Source organism: Rhipicephalus microplus, chromosome 7 (genome assembly GCF_043290135.1).
Source record: "Rhipicephalus microplus isolate Deutch F79 chromosome 7, USDA_Rmic, whole genome shotgun sequence".
NCBI lineage: Eukaryota > Metazoa > Arthropoda > Arachnida > Ixodida > Ixodidae > Rhipicephalus > Rhipicephalus microplus.
Genome location: NC_134706.1, coordinates 97,115,802 through 97,141,088, shown reverse-complemented (window position 1 = coordinate 97,141,088; position 25,287 = coordinate 97,115,802). Strand labels below are relative to the sequence as shown.

The 25,287-nt window shown below is 43.0% G+C and overlaps 2 protein-coding genes across 3 annotated transcripts in view; one reads left to right on the top strand and one right to left on the bottom strand.

Moving 5' to 3' along the window:
- LOC119179130 (uncharacterized) overlaps positions 1 to 362 on the bottom strand; it is an 86,350-nt gene extending 85,988 nt beyond the window's left edge. The window contains exon 1 of the mRNA XM_075869508.1: positions 211 to 362. Within this exon, the coding sequence (XP_075725623.1) occupies positions 211 to 237 (27 nt within the window). The 5' untranslated portion in view covers positions 238 to 362. The remainder of the gene's footprint in view (positions 1 to 210) is intronic.
- A 96-nt stretch (positions 363 to 458) lies between these two features.
- LOC119179510 (5'-nucleotidase) lies at positions 459 to 23,204 on the top strand. 2 transcript variants are annotated; one of them, XM_037430597.2, is made up of 9 exons: positions 459 to 766; positions 4,548 to 4,685; positions 6,448 to 6,673; positions 9,943 to 10,128; positions 12,039 to 12,236; positions 15,180 to 15,440; positions 15,974 to 16,132; positions 17,534 to 17,731; positions 23,029 to 23,204. In XM_037430597.2, the coding sequence occupies exons 1-9, from the start codon at positions 473 to 475 to the stop codon at positions 23,151 to 23,153; spliced, it is 1,785 nt and encodes a 594-aa protein (XP_037286494.2). In that variant the 5' UTR covers positions 459 to 472; the 3' UTR covers positions 23,154 to 23,204. The 2 variants fall into 2 exon arrangements, with proteins under 2 accessions (XP_037286494.2, XP_037286495.2); XM_037430598.2 differs by lacking the exon at positions 459 to 766 and adding an exon at positions 1,388 to 1,573.
- Positions 23,205 to 25,287: the final 2,083 nt, after the last annotated feature.

Below are 25,287 nucleotides of genomic sequence, written 5' to 3'. Positions count from 1 at the left end.
CATGGCAACTCATTATGCAGGAGAGCATTTTTCTTGATATTTGTGGTGAACGAATAAGCGGTAACGGTTACATTTCTTTTTACTTTTTTTGCTTTCTCTAGATTGCATAAAAACTAGAGAAGTAAAATGTAGCTTGTAGGATGGAACGAGTGATTCATTTTGTTCATGGAGAAACATTGATGGGCAAACGTGCTTAAATCAACCACTTACACTTTTTCTCCAGTATCGACGGTACATCGCGCAAGCAAAACCAGACGTTTGTCAACGAAACTTCATGCCTTTAGCCAAGTTCAGAAAAGCAGCGCTTTGTTCCGGCATACAGTCGGTGCAAAATATATTCGGGCTTACGGAAAACAATCCCGTCATTTAGGCTTGCCCTTTTGTAGTTCAGACCGGAGTTGCGAAAAACACGTAACGAAAAGGTCGCCTATTGTTAAGGAGACTTCACATTTTCGTAACAAACCTGTCTGCTATGAGGAAAGAATACCACTGTTTAGCTGACAAGCTACTCGGAGGACATAGTTCCTTTCGCAGGGATTTGACCATGCGTACGGCCTGTGTGACAGTGTTGGTTTTACTGTGCGTACACTTAAACGGTGCGCAGTACGCCAAAGGAAACAGCTATGGGGGAGTCAAACTGACAATACTTCACACGAATGACATACACTCTCGAATTCTCGAAAGTGATAAGCGAGGTGTTCAATGCAATGAAGAAAAACGCAGGCAAAACAAGTGCTATGGTGGCGTCGCCAGGATTGCCTACGAGGTGAGCGAACTGAAGGCCTGCTATTTGCTTCTGTAGAGATATTCTTGGTGCAACTACACTGGAGACGTGCTCTTTAACGAGTATGCCGGAGATCTGCGTTAGTAATGACATTTGTTATTCTTTTCAGTTTTGTGTCGGTCGCGCCAAATGTTTTACAGGCGATGAACTCATTTTTCATAGCATAGCTTTACCTTTGAACCACAGATATGCATTCCACGGGTATGGCGTCCTTAGATTACATATTTTAGGCTTTAAAGGTAAAGTTAAGTGAAAATTTGAACTAAGTGAAAAGAAACCCGAATAAAGAAAGTGCGTATTAAATGAAGTGACAATAAAAGCTAATTATCTTTTACGCAGTAAACCCATTGAAATTGAACGTTCCTAAAAAGGCGTTCTGGTAGGTTGAATTACTTGCTCAGAGGTGCTCGAAGTAATAGAAAGACTGTGATTTTTTATATGCAAAGCAGCTTAGGGTGCAGCTATATACGGGGCGTTGTGTGAGCACCCTCACAGCGGGTCCACTCCTATGCTTCCCCCTTTCCCAACTCACAACGCCGACGCAGGCCTCGTCTCTTCTGTGCGTTGTTGAACAATAATAACCACTGCCAGTTTGCGCATTCACTAAAAGCCGTCTGCGGATCTCTGTGTCCAAGCGGAGTCTCCTGTATCTCAGTGCCCATTGGCAGCGATCGGCATGTTCAAGTACGAAACACCGGTCTATAACTGAGTGCTTTGCGCCTCTGTGGGTTTCTCTATCTGCGCAACGCCGCGATGAGCGCCAGAGTCAAAGTCGCCGCCAGTATAAGGGTTAGTGCCTGCTCCTTCACATCTACACATGGTTCCCTTTAGCGGAAGATGGTGTATTCTACAGTACGTGTTAACTTTTGGCATGCGGTAGCTTACTAATTTTTTCTTCCACCGGACTCATTCTTGCTAAAACTGACCAAGACATGTCAGCGGGACTCACAAAGCATAAAATTATTTCTTCGTCTCATTGTGTACAAAACTGTTTCTAAACTGTAATAGCTCATTTTCATCGTACAGTCTATTGTGGTAAACTAATATGGGCAGAAAGGAAAAAAGCACGTTTTGTACTTGTACGTTTCAGGTTAACATCAACTATGATGCCCTATATAACACACCGCCGTTATTCTTGATACACCATTCTTTGGGTAAAGGTCGTCAGAATGTCCGTGTTCGCATGTTTTCCCAGAAGTATGGCGACCACTTTGGTTACATCCTATCTTTCTTTTGCTCACAATGATCGACACTAGGCATGTCATTGACAATAGTCGATTGTTTAGAGATAGCCACACATCGATCTACGAAGTATCACTGTTCTGCATATTGTCAAGTGATCAAGAAGACTTCGAAGAAGCGATTTTATTATACCGCAACATTTATAGCTGTTCTGTATTTTTATATAGCTGGTCTGTATTATAGCTGTTTTGTATTTTAAGTCCCTCTGGTAAAGTTTTTTGAGAAAAATTATTGCGTTCCCACTATGTTCATCTTACAATACCTCCCTTTATACTCGCCTAACCTTGGCAGAATAAAAATATCCAGTCGCCCAACAATCGGCCGTTATGTTGAAAACTGTGTGTGACATGAGCGAGAATCCTTCTCACTGACCCTGGGCATACCACTTCGCAGATATATTGAAGTTTGTGTGTGTATGCAAGACGGTATAGAGCATGTGGGGCTCAAAACGTGTGATCCAAAATATAAACAACTGATATCATAATCTGTTTTGTATCACCTATGTAGCTCCCTATCAATGCGTGCCCTTCATATTATGCATTCATTTATTCGTTACAGTACGTTATCGACTGCCAGCCTTTGTAGTTGTTGTTGGCACTCCAACAGCACATTTTTATAGCTACAACATGAAATCTGCTGATGTTTAGGTACGAAACTCAAATGCACATGCGTGCGTGTAATGGCCAGCGTGTTGTATGACGTAGGACTTCATCATACATATTCTGCAGTGAGCTATCGTAAGCGCTGGTCGGTGAGACTTTCTTCGAGAACATGTGCGAATATTCGCTTGCGTAATAGAAAAAAATGTAATCTTTGACAGAAGAAAAAGGCCATTTTTCGACATTGTTGCAAATTGTCCTGCACATAATGAGCATCCTAGAAAGCTAACTGTAGACGATTGTATCTTTCTATAAAAAATTTTAATAGCATTACCTCTTGTAGTTTTATAAACAAGGATGTTAATAAATGTAGTGCGCAATTCGCATCATTCTGTCGTTAGTCCTTTTTTGGCTATCTTACGTTTTTTGGTTATCTTACTACGAAGAGAAGCACCCAGTATCTTAATACCCAGAGAAGTATCTAACTACCCAGAGAAGTGCCAAATGACTAAACGTAAGCAGGAATACGCATATATTTGAAGCGCTTAGCTTTAACACATTTTGTGAAATTCATCGCCAAAATTTTAAAAAAAAGCAGAGCGGCTTAGCGTGGCACTCCACCGCTTTGTCATTATGTATTTACTGTACTTTGGACAATTGTTTCCGGCAAAACCAGTTGCGAATGTCTTCTTTCCACTCACAAGGAAAAAATATATGAGGTTTTTGAAAGAAATATAAATAGTCGACAGACCATGTAGGCCCGTGTGTTCAGATTTGGGTGCACTGTAAATAATCCCAAGTGGTCCGTATTACCGGATCCTCCCAGTAAGGCGTCTTTATTATTCATAAAGTAGCTTTGGGACGTCTAACGAAAGTATTAATCAATCATTTTTCTTCAAGTTTTGTTTTTGCCCTACCACACTGTAAAATATTAAAGGCACACCACTCCTGCAGTGTGCGAGGAACTTTGAGGTAGTAGAGTAGATAATTGTATTAAGATTGCGCACACAGCCCGAACATTACAGATTGTTTTGGAATATACGTGGTCACTAATGATAATGCTTGATTGTTCTATGACGCATGTGTGAATTCCAACGTGCGTCCGCGTTTGTCAGTTGACCAACGGTCGACACTCTGTTCGCTGCTATCAGTACCAGTGCTTGGCACTGTAATCTGACCTTCTGTTCACCAGCTACAAGTTCGGCCTCAAAAGAGTTTAATATTCGACCTACAGCCTGTTCCCTTCATGACTGTCACGACCCTGTGACAATATTTCTCACCCTTTCTGTCAATGTCTCTTTGTTTCTTTGTTTTTGTAAAAATTTTTCAGTGTTTCTTTCGTTTCTTTCTCCTTTCCTTTCTTTTTCTCTCAATGTCTTCCTCTCTCTCGCTGTCATCGCTCTTTGCTTGTCTGTATTTTTCTCTTTTTATGTGTGTCCCTTGGTATCTACACATTTTTTTTCTCTATGTTTATCGACGACACACGCAGACCCCGACCATAAAGCTCGGACGTAAATCTCCACATCTCGCATGTGCCCCACATATTGGCCGAATCACCCGTGTCACCACATAAGTTCTAAAAATACGAGCCAAGGAACACACAGGCAGTGAGGACCAATTAGTGGCCACCTCCAGCGGGTTTTCTTGTCAGGCATCTGTAGACAGCACTTTGCTGGTTGAACGCGTTCTCGTACATCATGCTGATACTGTTCCATGTCACCCGGCATACCTCCATCATAACAGCCCTTGTGTAATCGCGGCCCTACAGGACCACCGCATCTATGCCTTATGTTTCAGAATTCAAGGTGATTTCTAAAATAGCATAAAGTGATCAACAGACTATGAACTTCTGTCAGCCTCAGTGTGCACTTTATAGTTATTTCCGTCACTGTAGAGCTAATTTTAGTATATTTTTCAAACAGGCACGCAAGCTAAGGAAGTCTTCAAGAAATGTGCTGTTCGTCAATGCTGGTGACTTTTATCAAGGAACACTATGGTATTCTATACTAAGGCATAAGATTGTGTCAGCGGCAATGTCCCAAATGGGTTATGACGTAGTGGTGAGTACTAATATATCTAAAGGGAGCACAACAACTACGATGGCCGTTGTACAAGCAAGGGTGCTTTATTGAGATGTTCTTGCGATGACCTGCAACGAAGTATTATAATGTAATGAAACATCTTGGAATAAGTAACCTTGACTATGTGGCGTGGACCGAGTTTTGAATGCCTCATTGTGCACTGGTACTCTCCTTTGTGGGACTCATTTTCACCACAGCAGCAATAAGTGAGCTCTGCAGCTGCCTGAAACCAGTATACATTCAATACCGGTCCCGCTAGAATACATTTTTACCGCAAGCACTTCGCCTTTGCTGCAGAAATTGCAGCCAGTTTCTTGTCAGTACCGAAGTGTCACAAGGCATAGCCTTGAGAGTTAAACGTGATAATAAATGATTAAGAAATATATATCGTACTGCGAAACTTTCAGTGCAGTATAAAAACAACAAACTGATGACGGTTGAGAATGTAATTCCGCATTTCAGTGGTTTGCGTTCATCTTCAATCTCAGAACAAGAAAGCCTCATTCACTGCCTTTAACATTTAGTTATGATGTTTGTCGTGTGCCACCACCATACTTTAAACCAATAATCACGGTTCGGCGAAATATTCAAGTTAGGTGCCATGTTCTGAAAAGCGTCGTGCCCTTTATGGAGCCTTAAATGCTAGGATAGAGTTGTGTGCTTTGAAATCCGACATGGCACCCTAATGTAGAACATACATCATCTGATAAGCCACCCTACAATGTTACATACTTTCGCAGTAAGATTTATTACAAAGACTTCTGAGCATTGTGAGCGTCATATATATGCAAGGAGAGCAGCTCTTTTACCTATAGTTGCACTGTCTTACTTGTAATTGAGCGCTTTGCTATAACCAACACGTTCACGAAGTGGCAATCTGCAGTCGCACATTGTATCTTATAGAACATATTTTCATAAGGGCACAGTTATACGCGTAAACTTCTGTGGTCATGCGTCGGTTTTCCGGAAAAGCGCTGGTGTAGAGATTCAAGATTCGTGGTTTTTTTACTGACTGCAATCTTTTTTGAACACGTTACCATGTTTTAAGGCATCTATAATTTTATGTTCAATACGTTTTACCTTCCGAATTTTCGCTGGTGTACGTCAATACCACTTATCGAGTTGCTTAGGTGCATTCTGATGAATGTTTTTGCACTATCTTCTTCTTCCCAACTATGTTAGCAATTCTGAAGTTTGGTGTATGTGAATGAATAAATAAGCAAAGGGACATAATGCAAAATGGACAAGTTATCTTAATGCCCGTGAGTGGCGCGGCATATTTTCAAAGTGGCCAACAGCACTTATCACCACTCTGTTACACCACTTAGGCAAAGGCGAAGTTACGAGGAAGGTAAAGTTGAAGCTTGGAAATGAAGCTCAGAAAGAATGATTTATACAGCATTTGACACCTACTAGCTTGCTTCCAAAAATAATCTATGAGGCTTCAGCAGAAATAGCAAATTCTAAAAGTGACCGCGATGATCGTTACGAATGAGAATGAAAAATCTGAGAAATTCGTATCATCGCTAGCTTCCAGCCGTACTTGTTTCTGGGAGAGATTCAAAGAACAATAATATGGCTCCTCTTCAATAAAAGCACTACACACGATTACCTAAAAGCTCTGGCAATAAGGAAACTGTAAACTGCCAGGTTCAGTTACTAACGCACCCTTACAGCCCTCCACTCCCAATCTTCACGTGCAAACTTTCGCATTTTTTATGCGTCGATTTGCTTTTTGCAGTGCCTAGGAAATCATGAGTTTGATGACGGACCGGAAGGACTGGCACCATTTCTTCGGACAATGAATAATGTGAATGTGACGGTTCTGGGAACAAACCTTGACACATCTGCCGAGCCGAGCTTTAGGAGCATCTATCTTCCAAAGTCTACAGTGTACACTTTTGATGGCCTCCAGATAGGTTTTCTGGGTGTCGTTACAACTGAAACAATCACGATAGCCAAACCTGGTGAGCATCTGCAGCTTAGTATTGAAATGCATGTGGAGCAACCAGGCAATGCTAACATTCACTGATAAAGGGGTTGTACGAATGAATTGGCTGTCTTCCTGGGGACAGATTGGATTTGAGCATGTAATGAGTCATAAGGTACGTGTGCGTATTGTGTTGCGTGCATGATCCCCATGCTATAGGAAGAGTACGGTGGATAATCTGTGCAAGCAGTATATGCTAAATTTAATCTATCGCCCATAAAACTCTTTTGTTGTAACGCCTTTGGAGAGCACAATCTGATTAAGAAGCGTAGTGTACTATATCATTCTGAAAAAAAGTGTACTGGCCACCGTCCTTTTTCAGCACTTACGTAAGCGTACTGGCCATAGTGAGCCGGATATTTTGTTCCGATTATGCATCTTAAAAAAAATTCATCCACACATTTCTCGTGAATCAGCAAAGAAACCCATACATATTCTTCAAAAATAAAATCTTCCCAGTTTTGATTTGCGCGTGTCTCTAGTACGGAACCTGGTCCAAACTTTACCACTGGCCGTCGACCAACTCTTAGAGAGAAGCAAGGATCAAACCATCGGCAGTGTCAAAAACAGAAAATAAACACATAGGTGGAAGAACGCGGAGTTTAGTTGACAATAAATTGTTTCATAGAATACCTACCAAGTAGGTGAACAAATATGAAAGAGAAATTGGAATGGAGATGCTTAGCCTGATCTAGGAATTCCCCGTCAACTGGGAATTTTTTTCTGTTTCTCAGCAAAAACAGATTTTTTAGCAGCTTTGGGCTGAAAACGTGAGTAATGCAATTCTTTGTTTCATATCTGTCCGTCGCATTGAACGATGGCGTACTGAATAGTCACACTTACAGCTCACCGCACAAGGGTGCTGCTTCATTCCTGACTGATCGCTTCCGCAAATCAACATTTTCACCAGTGCTTCGCATTTTGGGAGGTATTCGCTGCTACCGCCACTGTATACATAGACGTTGCGACATGTTCCTACTAGGGAGTGGTGTATTTCATAGCAGCCCAGCCCCTTTAACCTACTTCACTTGGTCCTTTCCAAGATACAACATGCGCCACAAGGAATAAAATAATAGAATCGAGCTGATAGTGTGCTTCTCACAATGGTCTACTTATGATTTCTAGCTTTCCGGAAGTAAATATGGGGAGTAAACGCTTCTTATTACGAAACCTTAGGTGCCTTTCACGGCCATCATTACAAAAACCAGCGTAGCCACAAGGTGTTCTTTAAAGTGGTGGCATAGGTCCAACTGAGTAAAAGTATGGGGCAGATATTTTTGCTCCTCTTTAACGTCAAGTGACTATACAGAGCTTCTTGGAAAGCCCTCTACCTCGTTCCATGGCAGTCGCTTTTGTATTTTATTATGTTAAAGATCTTCCAATTCTCCCGAGCCATCGCGGGGCCTCTGACAGAGACTTGCAGGTTCCCACGAAAAGGGCTGGGTGACTGATGCCCCTGCGTGTATGCTCCAGAAGCTAGATGACTGCCCGTTGCTGGACCAGAGTGACCCTTGCTTGACTGGATGGTACGGCTAACAATAGAGGAAGCGAGAGGGATGGGTATGGCGTGGCTCAGTGGCCGAAAAAGCAGCGACATCTCAAAAACAAACGAACGTAAATTCTCGGCTCTCTAAAGCAGTTGTAAAAATTGTGTAAATAAGCGTCTTTTATATAATAAACAAGTCTAGCCTGAGGAAATATTTGTATTGAACCGCCTTTTATAACGCTGCATAACTTGTCGTCGGTATAATAGTTGGTGTGCATTGTGATAATTTATACAGTAGTCTTTTTATCATTGCTACCTCAGTGGCAGGAACGAAACAGAAGGCTGCCAAGCATTGTGAGCACTCTCCGTGGTAGCTTAGCACGTATGACGTCCCGGTGGTAAGCGCTAGCCCGTGGGTTCCATTCCCAGCCCCGCCAACCGCATTTTAATGGAAGCTAAATGCAAAGAACATCGGTTTGTTCTCGGTTACGTGCACGTTAAACGACACCGAATGCTCAAAAAGAATGCATTGTCCCTCTCCTCAGGTACTCCAGAATATTAACTTGGTGTTGCCTTGCGAAACGGTTCCAAATATCAATGACAAATCTAGAACGAATGTAGCGACGAAGCAAACAGTTACCAAACCGCTTAAGCTTGCACTGTCCCTTCTCAGTGAATCTTTACTCGGCAAACAAACCAGCACTTCGAGTGCAATAGTGGCACGCACAGTATAATCAGTATTCTTTAAACTGATGATGAGGCGCTCATACAGCCAGTCAACAGTTTTATGTTTAAGCACCTTGTACTACAACCTCCGGGCCAAATTACTGCGCTTTTTTTTCTCTCTTCCTATAGCGCATTTACATTCACATATTCACACTCACAACTGCAGAGTAAAAATTGGCGCTTGCGCAAGTTGCTGGATGTCCTCCTCTCATGCGTAGCGCCTGCAGTGCGAGTCCTTTTTAGGAGACTTTTGAGAATTTTTCCTAAGCTCAGGCGCACAATACACTAACACATAAAACAATAAAATCTTTAAACAGCTAACCGATGTCCCTCGGCGAAATAAATATTTTCCTCCCCGTGCGTATACAACATGGGAGCTAGAATTTTATTACTTTTGAACCGATTCGTTTCACACGATACTTGATCCTAGGTCTTAGTACTCCTTCAACAGCTATAATTATGTTACATCTCCAATAAATCGCTTGCATTCATTTATTTTCTGCCTTAAATCAGTTCTCATCTTTCGCGCACGTTTACCTCAACTGTAGAAGGGAAACTTGCAGTACGTCGTAGTTGGAGTCAATGTGCATTGCTGAAAAGTGCGCACGTCAATTTCAACAAGTGCCCATTGAACATTTTTCTTTCAAGCGTTTTAGAGGAAACCGACAAAACTAAAATGCACAGTTTTTGAAGAGTGGTGCTGTCAGGAACGCTGGTCTAAACAAAATCCAACTTTGGTTAATTTTTCCGGAAAAACTGACTCATGTAGATCCAAATAACTAAGTAACTTTCATTACACTGCTTCAAGCGACAAACAAACTTTAAAGGCGGGAGGGGGCAACATGCCATTTTAAAGTTTTGACAAGCTTGCTATGTTGTATTGGAATGATACGCTTTATAATGCGAATATTCTTATTCAACCCCATTAATGGCATGTATTGCGCTCGGATTCCACTTCTTCCAAGATGTAATTCCAGTATAATTAGTCATTCTGCTTGCTATATACCGTGCACATGGCCTTACGTTTTTTGCAGGTCACATCGCTATACTGCCAGAAGTTGAGAGTATAAACCGGGAGATTGCCAAGCTCAAGCAGCGAGGTATCAATACTTTCATCTTAATAAGCCACGTAGGCTTCGACGTCGACCAAAAAATTGCGGCGGCATGCCCTGAGCTCGACCTTATTATTGGTGGGCACACAAACACGTTTTTATACACAGGTAAGACTCCCTATGTGCCTTTATTCGAGGTTCTAGTAAAAGGTCACTTCTTGCCATTTTCGATATCATCTTCCCGGAGCTTCCTGTCCCTGATTTTAGGCAGCCAGAAAGAGGAGACTCATTCAAACTGCGTTGTTTTTTGCAATCATGTTGTCTAAAATGGCAATTTGAAAGCATCTGCGCAGGCAAATAAAGCAATGGCCTGTTTCGAGTTTAGCGAATGTTTTATTGGAGAAATGAACATAATCTTTCTCATGTGACGCAGAATTTCTGCGCTGCTTTGACCTATGGTGAAGGCCACCAGAAATTCAATTTTTATTGGGGCGAATGTCACTTCAAGATAAATCGGCTGCCCCTGTATATATATGGTGCGTGTCTCATGCACAGTGTCTTGATAAGAATATTACCAAGTTCGATGCTCGTGTAATAGTGGAGCATAATATATTGAAATTTATTATTGCTGATTGGCGCTTCTGGGAGATGTTTTATTCTTAATTTTCAAACAGTTGTTGTACACGGCAAATTTGATACAGCTAGACCATGAAATATAAACATTAGTGCAAAATATTTAGGAAACAGGCACTGCAGAAACACGGCGATGAAAAAAAAAGCTATATACAAAATCAGGTGCATGCTTCTTTTACATTTTGTACACTTGTGAAACTGTTTCTTACGCTATCTAGTCTTTATTCGCCACTTAAAGAGTTTTGCAGCTGCTGAGAGAAGACGAAAAAAAGAGAAGACGAAAAAAACAGAGAGAAGACGAAAAAAAGAAACTGACAAAAAGTCAATGCCAACGACTTGCTCCGTGGTTTATGTCTTCACATCATAAGCTTGCTTACTTATATGAGTGGCAGAGACGCCACGATGATGCCTTTTTTTTTTCACTGAGCCTTCTGATCATTTTTGTACAACTGAAATTCTTGGACAAGATTCATTTATTAAAAAATCGTTGGCCAAAAGACTGGTGCCGGTTAGTTGTTTGCATAGAAACGTAAGCTCTCTAATATTTGAGGCTACAGTACACTAAAGAAAAAGCCCTAGTTGCAGCTTCGTGTCACGCGATAAGCATATTTTATGCGCTTAGTTTTGGTCTGGCAACTTCACCTGTCCGTTGGTCACAACTCTCGACTGATCAGTATAGGACAGCTGCCGCTCATACAAGTCCTTCAACAAGAGCGCGACTCTCGTTCCTCGACTGCCACTCGTGAGTGTTCCTCAAGCACACTATTATTGTTACACGTAGTTTATAGGTTTACCTACCTCGCACAATGTGGATTTATGTCATGCCGCTTTGAACGAAGAGTAGAATTATTATTAGTTCTAAGAAGCACAGAAACGGGACACAAGGAAGACTACACAACAGAAACGCTGTGTTGTGTGGTGTCTTCTGTGTCCCGTTACTGTGCTGTTAGGAATAATTGTTTGCACAGGGCAGGGGGGTGGGCGTGAAAAGCGTACAGGCTACGCTGCCATAGGGAGACGCGGAATAGTGACCTGGGAACTTGTGAACCCTCTTGTATATTACCAACAAGACCGCTTAGCCATCATTTTGGAGTTCACCAACTCGACCACTGGCATTGCCGTGCTTCTCTTCGCACCTAATACAAAAAAAAATCTGCACCTCTGTTGTATGGTTACTTCTGCTTGTCGTTTTTTTACTGTTCAGAGCAATTACGCGCACATACCAGCAAGCCCGCTTACCCATCACCGTAAAATTGAACTGGTTCCCACGAAACACAGTGCTATGAAGGCGGTATCCCGAAACCGCAAACACGCTTACTTGCGCCGATGCTATCGGTTCAGGAGAGCACTCGATAATAGTCAGACAAAGAATGTGATTCTCATACCTCTTATAAACACTGTTGTGGCAGTAGCATTGTATCCCCAAGTTAATTCACTTCTCGCAGGGTCCCCACCAGTCGACGATAAGCCCGAAGGTCCGTACCCTGTCGTGCATAAACGAAGCGATGGAACGTACTGCCTAATTGTGCAAGATTACCGCTTTGGAAAATACCTGGGTCACCTCCGTATGGAAATCAGCCGACAAGGAGTCATAACACACTGGATTGGCAATCCAATACTACTGAGCCAGGATATACCTCAAGGTACGTTATATAAAACATATAAAGTATGTTGCCACTACGTAATATACTAATATATTTAGTTCTTCGCAGAGGAGAGGACTAATTGATACAACGAACGTCGGTTGGTATGAAACTTTGTTTCTGCAGAAATGAAGATTCGCTTATTTATTTTTGTTGATATATTTGCATATATATTACAGATATCGTATCATTATAGGAAATATACGTAACACATGTTTGCAGACAACATTAAAGGAGGTAGTGCTGTCGGAAGTAAAGAAAATACGCAAAGCAAAAGCGTTATAATGACACTTTCGAAGCTGTTTTGCGACAGTGATGGCATTGATGAAATACGGAAGGTGGTTTGATTTCTTGCTATATTCGTGAAGAACATTCATTGAGGATATCGATTGGGTAATACGACATACCAGCTTAGCAAAGAGGGCTTAATGCAATGTCACCCAAAGTGTAGATAAAGAACGAATGTTTTGGGCGCTTCGTCAGCAAGCTTCTTTTGGCCGCGGCTTGTACGGCGGCAGCGGCCAGAGTGTACACCACCGTTGCCATTGTATCGCCGCTCAAAGGCACCGCTCAAAGTCGCCGCTGCAATCACCTCTCCGGTGATTCCAGCAATGCTCATAAGCTGGCACGCAACTATGTCCACTTCGTTTTTGTCGTAGGCATGGCAGCACGTGACTAGTTGCTATGATGAGTGTAACGCACTGGTACCAATATTCTCCTATGCCCCCTCACCGGCCTGCTCTCAACTCCGTTGAAGAACTTGACTGCTCCACGTCTGCCATGTATGAGCATTCGGCATTTGCCTCACGGCAGTGGCCAATATGACATAAAATGGCAAGTGGTTAACATGCCAATAGACTTGGCCCATGCTTTACAGTGCCGGCCGCGGAACGTAAGCAACAATGCTGCCTTGGACGCACACACATCGCCAGCTCGTTCACAAGCCTTTCTACAAAAATGGTCTCGCCAAGAAACGCCCCTGTACTTCCGAACAAACTACTCTACCATCATTCACTTTGGGTATATCACTTTTTTTTGGAAGCAGAATATAGTGATCCACCTCAGTAAACAAGCACCGGCAAATCCTTTGATGTTGCCAGCCTAGTTTAAATACCGTAATTGTCGCTTACGATGAAGAGCGGCCGCTATGACGAGAGGGACGTGCAGAACTGATCAATCGGCGTGATTTTGTGTGGGTTCGAAAGCTGCAAATTTTTTATTGTATTAGGGTCAGTGAAACTCTTCGAAAGTGGGAGGCATCGGCGATTTAGCAACAGAATTCCGGTGCACTAGCAAGATTCCACTTCACTTTCGGCTTGCGACGCCAGAAAGTCCTCGAAGTGCTACATTTGAAATTTTCGTAGGTTGGTCGACCTGTGCCGAGTTGAATGTGTAGTGATGTTCGGGTTCACCGATGGACTCATTAAAGGGACCCAAACATTTGATAAGCAGCAAACAAGTTCTCGTCTTGCAAATAGGTTCTGCGGAAAGCCTCGAGGTGGCGGAAGAGATAAGAAAGGACAAAAGAAGGCAACCAAGTGTTAGTAGCACGAATCCCCAAGGATTTGTTTCGGCAAATAAGAAGTTATTTTTCTGAGAAATTCGTACTGAATTTCCTTGGGTCTTCGAGCTACAAACAGTTGGTTGCATTTTTTTCTTAATTTCTCGTCTCTTGTTTCTCGGGTGTCCTCTCTGGTTGCGTTCTCACGATGGTTTCTATGTCACAACGCCAACTCGCTCAACAGTAATCTATTTTACAGCAAACAAGCATTTAAAAAACCGAGGTCAACGGCAAAACGTACGCGGCCATATAAAAGGAAAAAAACAAAAGTAAACGCCATATATTGAAGAACAACTGGACAATATATTCTCTAAACGAACACAAGTGCAAATAAAGGCAGTGCAGTTACTTAATCAAATAACTCAGCATAACTGAAACTGAAAGAAACACAAAAATAAATTGCAAGACCAATCGTGCTCCTGCTTAGAATTTTTTCGTGCAATGTTACATGCACAAAATATATTTAGATGTGGCTATAATGAAATGCTATGGTAGCCCAAAAATCACAAGAAAAGGCTCCGTATGCACAACGCCAGCTCTCATGCTGCTCATAGAGGTGTTGACGGCCTGCCACTCTTGGTCTTACCAGCTTGGGGAGACGACGTGGGTGACCGGTGTTGCAATTGACTCTATTATATGCGCGAGATACATGACGCTCACCGCCTGCGCGAGACTCACGACACCAATGACCAGGCTCCTTGCTGGTTCAATATCTACTGCCGAAGCAGTCAAAAGTATTTGGCAGTGTAGAACAGGTGTGCCTTGGAAATGCACTGCCCGAAAACTTTTAATATAACGTTGATTTAATACAATGGAGCACTCCAGTGATCGCGCACAGTCGTGAGCACAGCTCGCTAGCTGAAGATTCTCCTGCACAACCAATGCTGCTGCCCTTGCGCCGATCTACTTCGTCTTCATTACATTATTTTCTTGCAAGTGTAGGGAAGCATCGGAGGCGCCGTTCCCGTCGAGTCAGTTGTGGGACGTTTCTACCCTGACACAAAAGCGCCCTTCCTTCGACGAAGGGGTACCTGCTGGGTAATTAGAGGGGCTTTTGACACGGTTGTAGGTATAGCTGTCACATTTCATTTTAAGCGAGACAAGTGCATCATAGAGTAGTATATTGACTAGCCTGCATATGCTAATTTGCAAGAAGGAGCTTTTGTACTTGTTCATTTCAGGTAATTAGGGTTATCCCAGAAAGGGTCCATTAAGAATATATTACGTCAGCACATTATTTTAATTTCAACCATTCTCAATAGTCCCCTTGTTTTATTGTAGGTCATTTCTCGCTCTTATGTGTGTGATCTGTTTTTTTTCATCTGTTTGCTATAATGTTGAATGGAAAACGCTGAACAAATTAATAATTTTATCTCTTACAGATAAGCGGATTCTGGAGAGCATGATGCCGTACAAGAAGATTGTCGACGACGCAATCAAAAAAGCTGTGGGCTCCACGAAAGTTGTATTGGAGGCCGATGGAAAGTTGTGTCGTTACAGGGAGTGCAATTCTGTGAACTTGATGGCTGACTCATTCTTGGACTTCTACGCAAACAGGGACAGCCCTTTTCGGGGAGCCTGGTCTGTTGTAAACGCAGCCGTCATAAACGGAGGCATTGCCAGGGATACTATAAGACAGAATTGTGAGTATGCTCCGTACAAGTGTAACGTGTTATCGAACAATCAATGAATTGTTACAATTAACAATTTGTACGGCATTCCAATGTCAGTACAAGACATTCAGTTTGATTGGTGGATATGTCGGCTTTAACGTCCGAAAACCACCATATGAATATGAGAGACGCCGTAGTGGAGGGCTCCGGAATTTTCGACCACCCGGGGTTCTTTAACATGACCCAAGTCAGAACATACGGGCCTACATTGTTATCACCTCCATCAAAAATGCAGCCGTAGCAGCCAGGACTCGGTCCCGCGACCTGCGGGTCAGCAGCCGAGTACATTAGCCACTAGGCCACCGCGGCGGGGTGACAAGACATGTGTGCCTTCACATTGTTGACAAACAACAACTTTTCAAGGCACCTCTCACGATGTTGCGGTCCTCCTAATTCACCTATTCTCGCGTTCTCTCTACTGATGGTACAGTGCTAGTTACTCTCTATTCAATTATATTTCGATAATAATGGTTGTCGCACATGTAATGTTCTTTCACTTCCAGCAAACGTCACACTTGGAGACCTGCTAGGGGCGATGCCGTACGACAGTGATTTAGTAGTCATGGACATGAGAGGAAGTGAACTGTGGGATATGTTTGAATACAGCGTGAGTGATTTCACTTGGTATCCAGACCTGAATGGAAAATTTTTGCAAGTTTCGGGTACGTATTGTCTTCACGCCAAATGGTTCAAAAAAAAGGATTTTATATTGTTCATTTGAACATACCTTTGACCGGCGCAGGAGTGGTTGCATGAAGACGTGCAAAGAATACATTTCATAAGCACGTGCTACAAATTCAGCAAGTTTTATGACGTACATAAACAACTCAATGTCATTTGAACATAGAATATCATAAGGTAAACTATTCCATAGGGAAATAGCTAACGGAAAAAGTGAATGTTTATGAGGTTTCACACAATTTCAAGGTTGGCAGATTGCTTTAAATAACTCTGGCTCAATGATCGTTCAATAAGAGGGGTAGTGGGGGGGTCTTGCGGGTAACAAGCACGTGATTTGTTGAAATGACAATGATACATTTCATAACAAAACTTTAGTGGCATTATTACTCTGCTTTGTGAAACGCGTTTCAAGTGTTAGCCCTTGCAAGCAAGCCTGCAGAACTAGCTGTCTCAGAAAAAATTTATTTTAAGAAAGCGACTTCTGGTTGTTTTAGTCGATTTATTTATTGTATTTGAGTTTTTGATAATTTCTAAGTGTTTTTGAATATTTATATACGCTTATGCACCCTAAGCATCGCAGGAGAAACTCGTTCAGCGGGGCGGTAAATGCTGTAGTAGTTATGCCATAAGAAAAAAAGTACGAAGCAAACAGAAGAAAGAAAACTGTTGGCGGGCTGTCCAAGCCAGAGGGTTCCTGGAATAAGGGACCCTTTCACCTTCACTCACAAGCTGCATTCAATAAATGTTTTCTCTCTCTCTCTTTCTCCCTCCCTCTCTCTCTATGACAGCAATATTAGATGTGTAAAAAGCCAGATAGATAGATATCGAGTAACCAAGGTTCCAGTAGATGTTTTTGACAAGGAAAACTGAATTATCCGAGTCTATGCACGCGAATTATCGTTTTTTTTTTACTGCGAGCTGATCCTAACAATATTTCTGCGTAATATCATATTGAGGGCATTCTGCCATTATGCACTACGTTTGTTGGCCAGAGCGCGAAGAATCGCGATTCAGTAGGGGCAAAAGATGTTGAGGATCAAGTTGTGACACTTATCTCTAGTCAGAGTTTAAAATATACTGGCGCACTCGATGTCGACGCGACCAAGTGATGTTCCGGACTATTGAGTGGAGCAAGTATGTTTCAGTTTTCGGCCTAATAGCGGTGAAATCACTACGAAAAAGTGGCGGTTGAGGGTGTGCCTGCTGCTTCACAAACGGTTGTGCTAAGTCTATTACTTGTTTTAGGCTCCATAATCCTATGTGTTCGCGTGCCCTGAAGGGAGCTTTTGTTTGCGGGAATATCGACCTCTAGCTGATTAACACCACATTTGTATTGACAATCCTTGACTGAAGATGGCTTCTAACACGTTAATTTTTCATAGGTGCGCGAGTTATATACGACTTCCGCCAGCCAAATGGTAGAAGAGTTGCATCTCTGAAAGTGCTGTGCGCCAACTGTAGCATTCCTGTGTACAAGCCAGTTAGGAGAAATATGGTCTACAGTATTGTGACGACTTCATTCATCTCAAACGGAGGCGACGGATTCAAGTTCAGCAAGAGTGTTACTAAGCGCACAGAAGGTAAGCAACGTTTTGCTGGTTTAAATGACGTCATTTAGGCCTTCCTTGGACTTGTAGTCGAGGAGGTGTGTTATCGTGAAAACTATGAAAGGGGCACAAGAAGGTGTGGTGAGCACAATCAAGGCCCCCGTGGGGAGTTTTGCGGCGTCCCCTCTCGGCAATAAAGTGTAACAAGTAACGTGGTCCAAGTAATTGTCGGCAAACTTCCCTCGACATCACAAAATAAAACATCAGCTGATTTCTTAACACGGACTACTCACGATGTAAGGCCAATACACCAAGCAGAGAGCAGCGATGGGCTTTCTGTAGCATAGGACCACAAAATGAGTCGATTCGCTAATGTGTTGAAGTGCGACACATGAAATCAGTATACAGCAAACAATAAATAAAAAAATTGAACAACTCTAATACTTCGTTTTTAAGAGCTGAATGCAATATCAATCTCGTGTTGCTAATGCGTACTTCAAACACTCACGTCATAAAACACTTTCAAACTTGCTTTGCACGCACTACGTGGCTTTAGCGAATAGGCGCAGTGACGTAAGCGCTCTTTGTAGGGGGGGGGGGGGGGGTACTGGTTTTAAGCAATGAAGTCAATATGGTAGTCACAATTTCAGGCGCCCGATGGCGAAGTAGACTCTTACCACGCTATATTGCTGTAGTATTGCGTGTTGTGTTGTGAAGCATGTATTGAAGCGTGTTGTGTTGTGAAGCGTGTTTGTAAAGCATGAAAAGCATGAGAGTAACTTTCAATGCATTTCCAACCAGAGGAAGTAATTTTAACTGCATGCACATGCGACGCGTGGCTGTGGGGTACAACACCCAGTTGACGCAAATGGCCCCGGATAGGTTCCCACACGGACCAAGAATTTTTTATTTACTTTATTTTTATCTTTCTCAGTTCTTCCGATCACGAACAAGATGATGAATTTTCGCTCACAACCGACGACGTGACGCGCATAGCCACACCGACGCCAACTATGTAAATTCTTGGAAAGGAGTTATTCAGCAATATTGCATTAAATGGTGCTGCTCTTTTCAGTGCGTGAGCACTCAGGCTATTCGCCAACAAGCTCGCGTTCTAGCTCAAACATCGCTCATGATGGCACACAGCGCACAGCCCTGAAGAAGTTTGTTTCAAAAATAGAGACACAATTTTGCCGCCACCACGAGGTGATGAGTGCGATCGCAACAAACCGGAATGCCACGTGAAGAAAGGCAAGTTGATCGAAACGTGCAGGCAGCCTGCTGCTCAAACACAAAATACGCACGACAAAAACACACAGTGTAATCGTTACAAGAACTTTCGCAGTTCTACACATTGGGCGCTGCTCAAACAGAAAGGACATACGAAAGGTTTCCCAGGTATACACAACGCAAACTAACAAGTGTCACAATTGTTACTTCAGTGTGAACAGCGTCTCTCATTCACAAACGGGACCTCTGTAGTGAGCAAATGAATTCTGTACCTTCGAAGCAATCTTTGCGGTGAAATAGAGCGACGTGCAAACCACTTTCATCACAAGATAAACGTGCGCCTGCAAGGGCAGCTACGCCCCACAAGTTAAAGTATACGCGTTTCAGATGAGCACTCGCATCGAAAGGACCAGGTAACCGAGCACGCCTTTCGTACATCTCACTGGTATTGAAGGGAACTCTATTATATTCCCCCGAGATCAACGTGTGACCAGTAGAAATTTGTGTAAATAAATAGCTCGCCGTTAGTATGCTGAAAAACATCAACTGTCGCTCCCAGCGTTGTAACGCTATTCGCAACTTCCATATACCGTGGCGCCGTTGAGTGGTGGTCGCCGGAAGCTCTGTTACGATGATTGAAGTGTTGAACATGCTTCAAACTGCAGACGCTTCTGCTTGTTTTCCCGCATTTGTGGTTGTATTTAACGTTGTGAATGGTCTCAATATTACCGTAATCATTTGAGTTTCTCAAGCTAAAGGGAAAGTAGAAAGAAAAAGAAACAGCCGACTGATTTCACTGCAGGCCTGGACGCTCACACACTGGGAGGAAAATTAAGCGTCCCGTTCAAATTAGTGCCCCGGAAAGGCATCAGGGGTTAATCGGGTTAAACTAGCGGGCAAATAACCAAGGCCCGTGAATGTATGCAGCACCCATTTTCTGCACTAGTACACCGAATACCAGGTTTTGAGTTATCGCGCTCAGTTCGTCTGCTTAATACGATACAATTCTGTGCATATATTGATCTTCCCAATATGCTACTCGGCATTTATTTGCTTAATATAGCATGTTAGCACGCCCCTACTTTCTCAAAAATACAAATCCAAAGGCCACCGAAGGGCGAAGAATTAGAGTCTTCGCCAAAAGTGTATTTTTGGTATCGTCTCTTTCGGGGCGACCGTCTCAACGACCGCTATGTTTGATGTATAGCCGCGCCACCAATCGGTCGTGAAAGTTGCGACTAGCGCTGCGATGCAAGAGAGCGTCCATATACCTACCCTGCCGTAGCGACTGAACTATTGCAAATTGAAATTTACCTATAGCACAGTGAAAGGCATCCAAGCTTTTCCAAACTACCTGAAGTTACGAGGATAACTGCTGAGCTATAATAGGCCATCAAATTCAGACGTTGCACGTTAGTTTAGAAAGTATGTCAAGGGCAACAGTACTGGGTGTAACTTCTCCTAAGTTCATTTTATGCATGCCTGAGTTGCTACACTACTAAGGAAAGTAATAAATATGTTTATTGCCTGAGTTAATCGTCAGTGGCCTTAATCAGGTTATCTATAAGAAGCAAAGAAACGCGTCAAATCGTTCATCCACTTTAATTTTTACAATTTTATTATAACACTATCCGTGTCCCAGTGATAAGTATTTTTTGTAATGTGTTTAGGAGAGAATGTTTAGGCTGGTTAAATTTTTATATTCTTCCAGGACAATATTTCGTGAATCAGCACTTTTCCTATATAAAAGGCACCTAAAATCGAATGATCAAACTCATAACCAAGACAAGCGCATTTTTCACGAAACAAGAATGTTCGAAATGATTTCTGTTTTATTTGCACGTGCTGGCTCACTTTTTTTTCGCGGTTAGTGCTGGTAGATAGTTTTTTTTTTTTTTTTTTTGCTGTGACTTCACTGACTGACAGTGAAAATTGTGGGGGCGAAACTAGATCCCAAAATAATGAAACAAATATAAAACAACCAACAACGTTCTGTCTGCTGCTTAGAAATATTGTACGCTACCCAACGCAAAAAAAAATAATAAACGAAGTGTCAAATATCTATTTGAACGTATTTTTTGATGTTTTGTAAACCTTAGCGCAGGGTGCATTTTGAGATTCCAGGCACCATTTCTGCGCCGGCTAGTGGTTAGCAGCACAGCTGAAATACATCAGCTGATTAGTAGCTTGACTAAGCATGCAGTCGACCTCATTTCTATCTATGTACATTACATATTCAAAAAGATTGCCAGATCCCATGTATCATAGAAATCGATTATATGCGAAGCACGAATAAGAAATGTTGATATGTCACCTTAAAATCAGCACAACGTTACGAGGTGGAGGCAATTGACGCCGTACATGACTTCCGTGTCATGAATAATTATCATGCTGTGCCGTTTACCTTCGGCATCTATTCAAGTCACGTGATACCAAATTTCGTATATGTTGATCTAGCGAAACGGCCGTGAGCACGCTATGAGCGTGGTAGGTTGTTACGTTCTTACATGACACGCGTGTCGGCGTTATCATGTTTGCACCAGTCATTGATTTCGTCATCCATTGACGTCACGTCACACCGAATTTGGTATATGTGGAGCTAGCAAAACGGCCGCGAGCGCATCATGAAGGACCCAATATACTCCAATGTTGCGTTGACGTGCGCGCACGCTGGGCATAGTGACGCTTCGTTAGCAAAACGCGAACACTCTGACACCAGGCGCGACCAGCGTCCGTCAGCCCTGCCCGACGGCAACTGGTGCAAAATGTGACATACTGCATTTCACGTCGATGCGTTACCTGGACAATACTGCGTCCCCCTCTTTTCGCGACGGAGAAATGCCGGACGTGCTATGACGCGCATGCGTCAAAGCAACGCAGTACGGCGCGCGCCTGTCAGTATAAGGCAGGACTGGCGCCTGGCGTGGCAACGCCGGCGTGACGCGATGAAATTAACGCCTGCGAAGCTAGCGAACATGTGAAGCTAGCGAAACGTGTCAACATCTGAAGCTAGCGAAATTAACATATGAAGCTAGCGAAACGGCTACGAGCGCATCATGAGCGTAGAATGTAGTCATGTTGTTACATGACACGCATCTCATCATTATCACGTTTGCACAAGTCACATACCTTCGTCAAGCCTTCTCGTACCATAATACCAAGTGTGGTATATGTGACGCTAGTGAAACAGCCGCGAGTGCATCATGAGCGTGGCATGTAGTCAGGTTGTTACATGACGAGCATGTCCTGATTTTCATATTGGGGTCTGTCACATGTGTTCGCCATGCAATCATGCCATACAATACCAGTTTTGCGACATGCCATGTGAACGAAACCACCGCAAAAGGTGTAGGACCATGAAATGTAAATTATGACATTCATGACATACATGTCATGCTTTTCATGTTATGACAAGTAAAATATGTTCTTCATATGGTCATGTTCCGCCATACCAAGTTTCGCCAGGAGATCTAAAAGTCGTAGGTGGCTAAATAGATAGATAGATAGATAGATAGATAGATAGATAGATAGATAGATAGATAGATAGATAGATAGATAGATAGATAGATAGATAGATAGATAGATAGATAGATAGATAGATAATTGATTGATTTGTGGGGTTTAACGTCCCAAAACCACCATATGATTATGAGAGACGCCGTAGTGGAGGGCTCCGGAAATTTTGACCACCTGGGGTTCTTTAACGTGCACCCAAATCTGAACACACGGGCCTACAACATTTCCGCCTCCATCGGAAATGCAGCCGCCGCAGCAGGGATTCGAACCCGCGACCTGCGGGTCAGCAGCCGAGTACCTTAGCCACTAGACCACCGCGGCGGGGCAGATAGATAGATAGATAGATAGATAGATAGATAGATAGATAGATAGATAGATAGATAGATAGATAGATAGATAGATAGATAGATAGATAGATAGATAGATAGATAGATAGATAGATAGATACGCTGAAAGTCCCTGAGGTGCACTAAGAAATGCTTCGCATTTAACTGATGTATAATAAACTGCTTGCTATACGCCACTGGCATAATGTAAACACCTTGTATGCCAAAATCACTTCCTTTCTACTATGCTTCTTGCAGGTGTCAGCGCCTTCGATGTATTTTCGAGGTACTTCACCAAAATGTCACCCGTGAAGACTCCCGAGGAAGACAGGGTTATCGTGCTAAATCTTCCGAGGAGAGGGAACAGTGTACCGTACAGATAAAACACGAAACTATTATACGTCTATATCTTCTTGATAAAGAATTGAACATAACGTGACGACTCCTGTATTCAGTGTGTTTTAAGGTCCTAGTTCACTAGTCGAAAAAAGCACTTGGCACACCAGCAGCGCAGTTATGCAGATGTTATCTATCTCACATACTTGTAATTAACATATATATTTATCGAGCCATAACCAAATGTGTGTCTGAAATGTAGATACGCTAAAGAGACGGGCACGCGTACATACGCATGCACGGAACCTACAGTAAAAGTTCACAGTTAGGTGTAATCAAATTCGTCGAGGCAATCAGGCCACAACGAATAGCAACAGGCTGTTCTGATAGTCATGCCAGAGTAAAGAAATACCAAATTTTGACGTGTCTTCGCAGTGTTCTGGCGTGAAGAATACCTTCTTTTGTCAGCTTACAAATTAAAGCGTTGTAGAGTTAGGTTTCTTCTAACAAATATTTCTATCTGCAGTTATTAAAGGTTATAATGGCGACGACCTTATACAGCGACCCTTGTCATAGGTCTGTTCTAGCTACTGTCGCCGTTCTGATACGTTCAGACTACGTGGAGGTGGCACTGAGTATTACTACGCAGACAACACTCAAACCTCGAAGGTCAGGTCAGGATCGTGACACCTGGGTTGTCCTTCAGAGACAAAGCTTTTTGGTGCGTCATATACGAGCGCGCAATTTCTAAATCTCTTTTTGTACCCGCCTGTTTAAAGCCTTGCTACAATGACAGAACACGTGCAAATTGGCATGCACGCTGCAGCACGTGTGAAAGAATGCACGGGTGATTATGAATGAGATTGGTAATGAGTGCGTAGGTGGTTTAACGTTCTACTCTGGCACTTTATGAATGTGGTAGGTGAACCACCCAAACAAGTCATGCATGAATCATTCTCTTTGTTGCGGGAGGGGGGGGGTAGTGAAAGTGAGGTGAAAGTAGGGGCAGCTAAGTGTTCGACGCCTATCCCTGAAGATTTTCAGTTTCTCGTGCGTGCTATGAAGTTCTAAGCAGCAGCGAACCCAGAACACCTCTGGAGGCCCTACAAGGTACGTAATCATTTGAGTAACCTTCAGTGGTGTCTATTCGTCTTCCTCTCCGCCCATCATTTGCACTCTAGCAGCCACAACTTCCCATGCTGCCCCCCTTTCTCCATAGAAAGTGGAGAAGGAGGACAAGGCAACTGGTCGACGGACTACATGTGGCACACACAACCCCGTCTCGCCTCTATCAGTCCACAACTCCTCGTGGGACCTCTTCAATACCGTCGTTCTTAGCGACTTCCCGACGTCGTAACCACTCAATAGCATAGAGGAACCGACTCTGGCGCCACCACCCACTGGCGGAGGTGCAACGGACTTGCTCAAATAGGCGACCACTCAGGTCGGAGAGAATTTATTTGGACACTGATGCTTCAGATACACACCCACGCACACATATAAACACACTGTAAACATACACAATATATGGCTGACCATCCTTCTCCTCCGCCTCTTCTACACAATAAATCCCTGGCCACGCGGCTGTTCTAGGGACAAGAACAACAGGAGAGAAGGCAGGGAACTTAACCAGGCTCACGCCCCTTTTGCTACCCTACGCTGGGGGATTCGGAAGGGGGTATAAAGATGAGAGATAGAGAGTAAAGAGAAGAGGAAGAGACAAAAGAAGGAATTTCAATTAATTTGCTGATGAGTATGCAGCGGTGGAACTACACAAAAGGTAAAGGTGTTCACGTACGCCCACAGTCCTCAAAAAGTACAAGACGGCTTTGACTACCTTTCGAGCCGACAAAAGACGAGGACGGTGCTCCAGTAGCATATGCAAGAAGAGTAGCCAACCGTCCAATTGTCGCAATGCGTCAAAAAGCTTCTGTCTTTCAGAGGCTAATCGAGGGCAACGGCATAGCAGATGGTTGATGTCTTCTTCGGTGCCGCAGACGTCACATTTCGCACTGTCGGTCAATGCAATGAGGGTTGTATATGTTTTGTCAAGGCGACCCCCAACTAAACGCGATAAATAAGTGAAGCATCATGTTGACGAAGTCCGCATGGAAGTCGAAGTTTCATTCGAGGATTTATTCGATAGAGTCTCGTAGGTTTTATGCTTGGGGTGTTCCACTT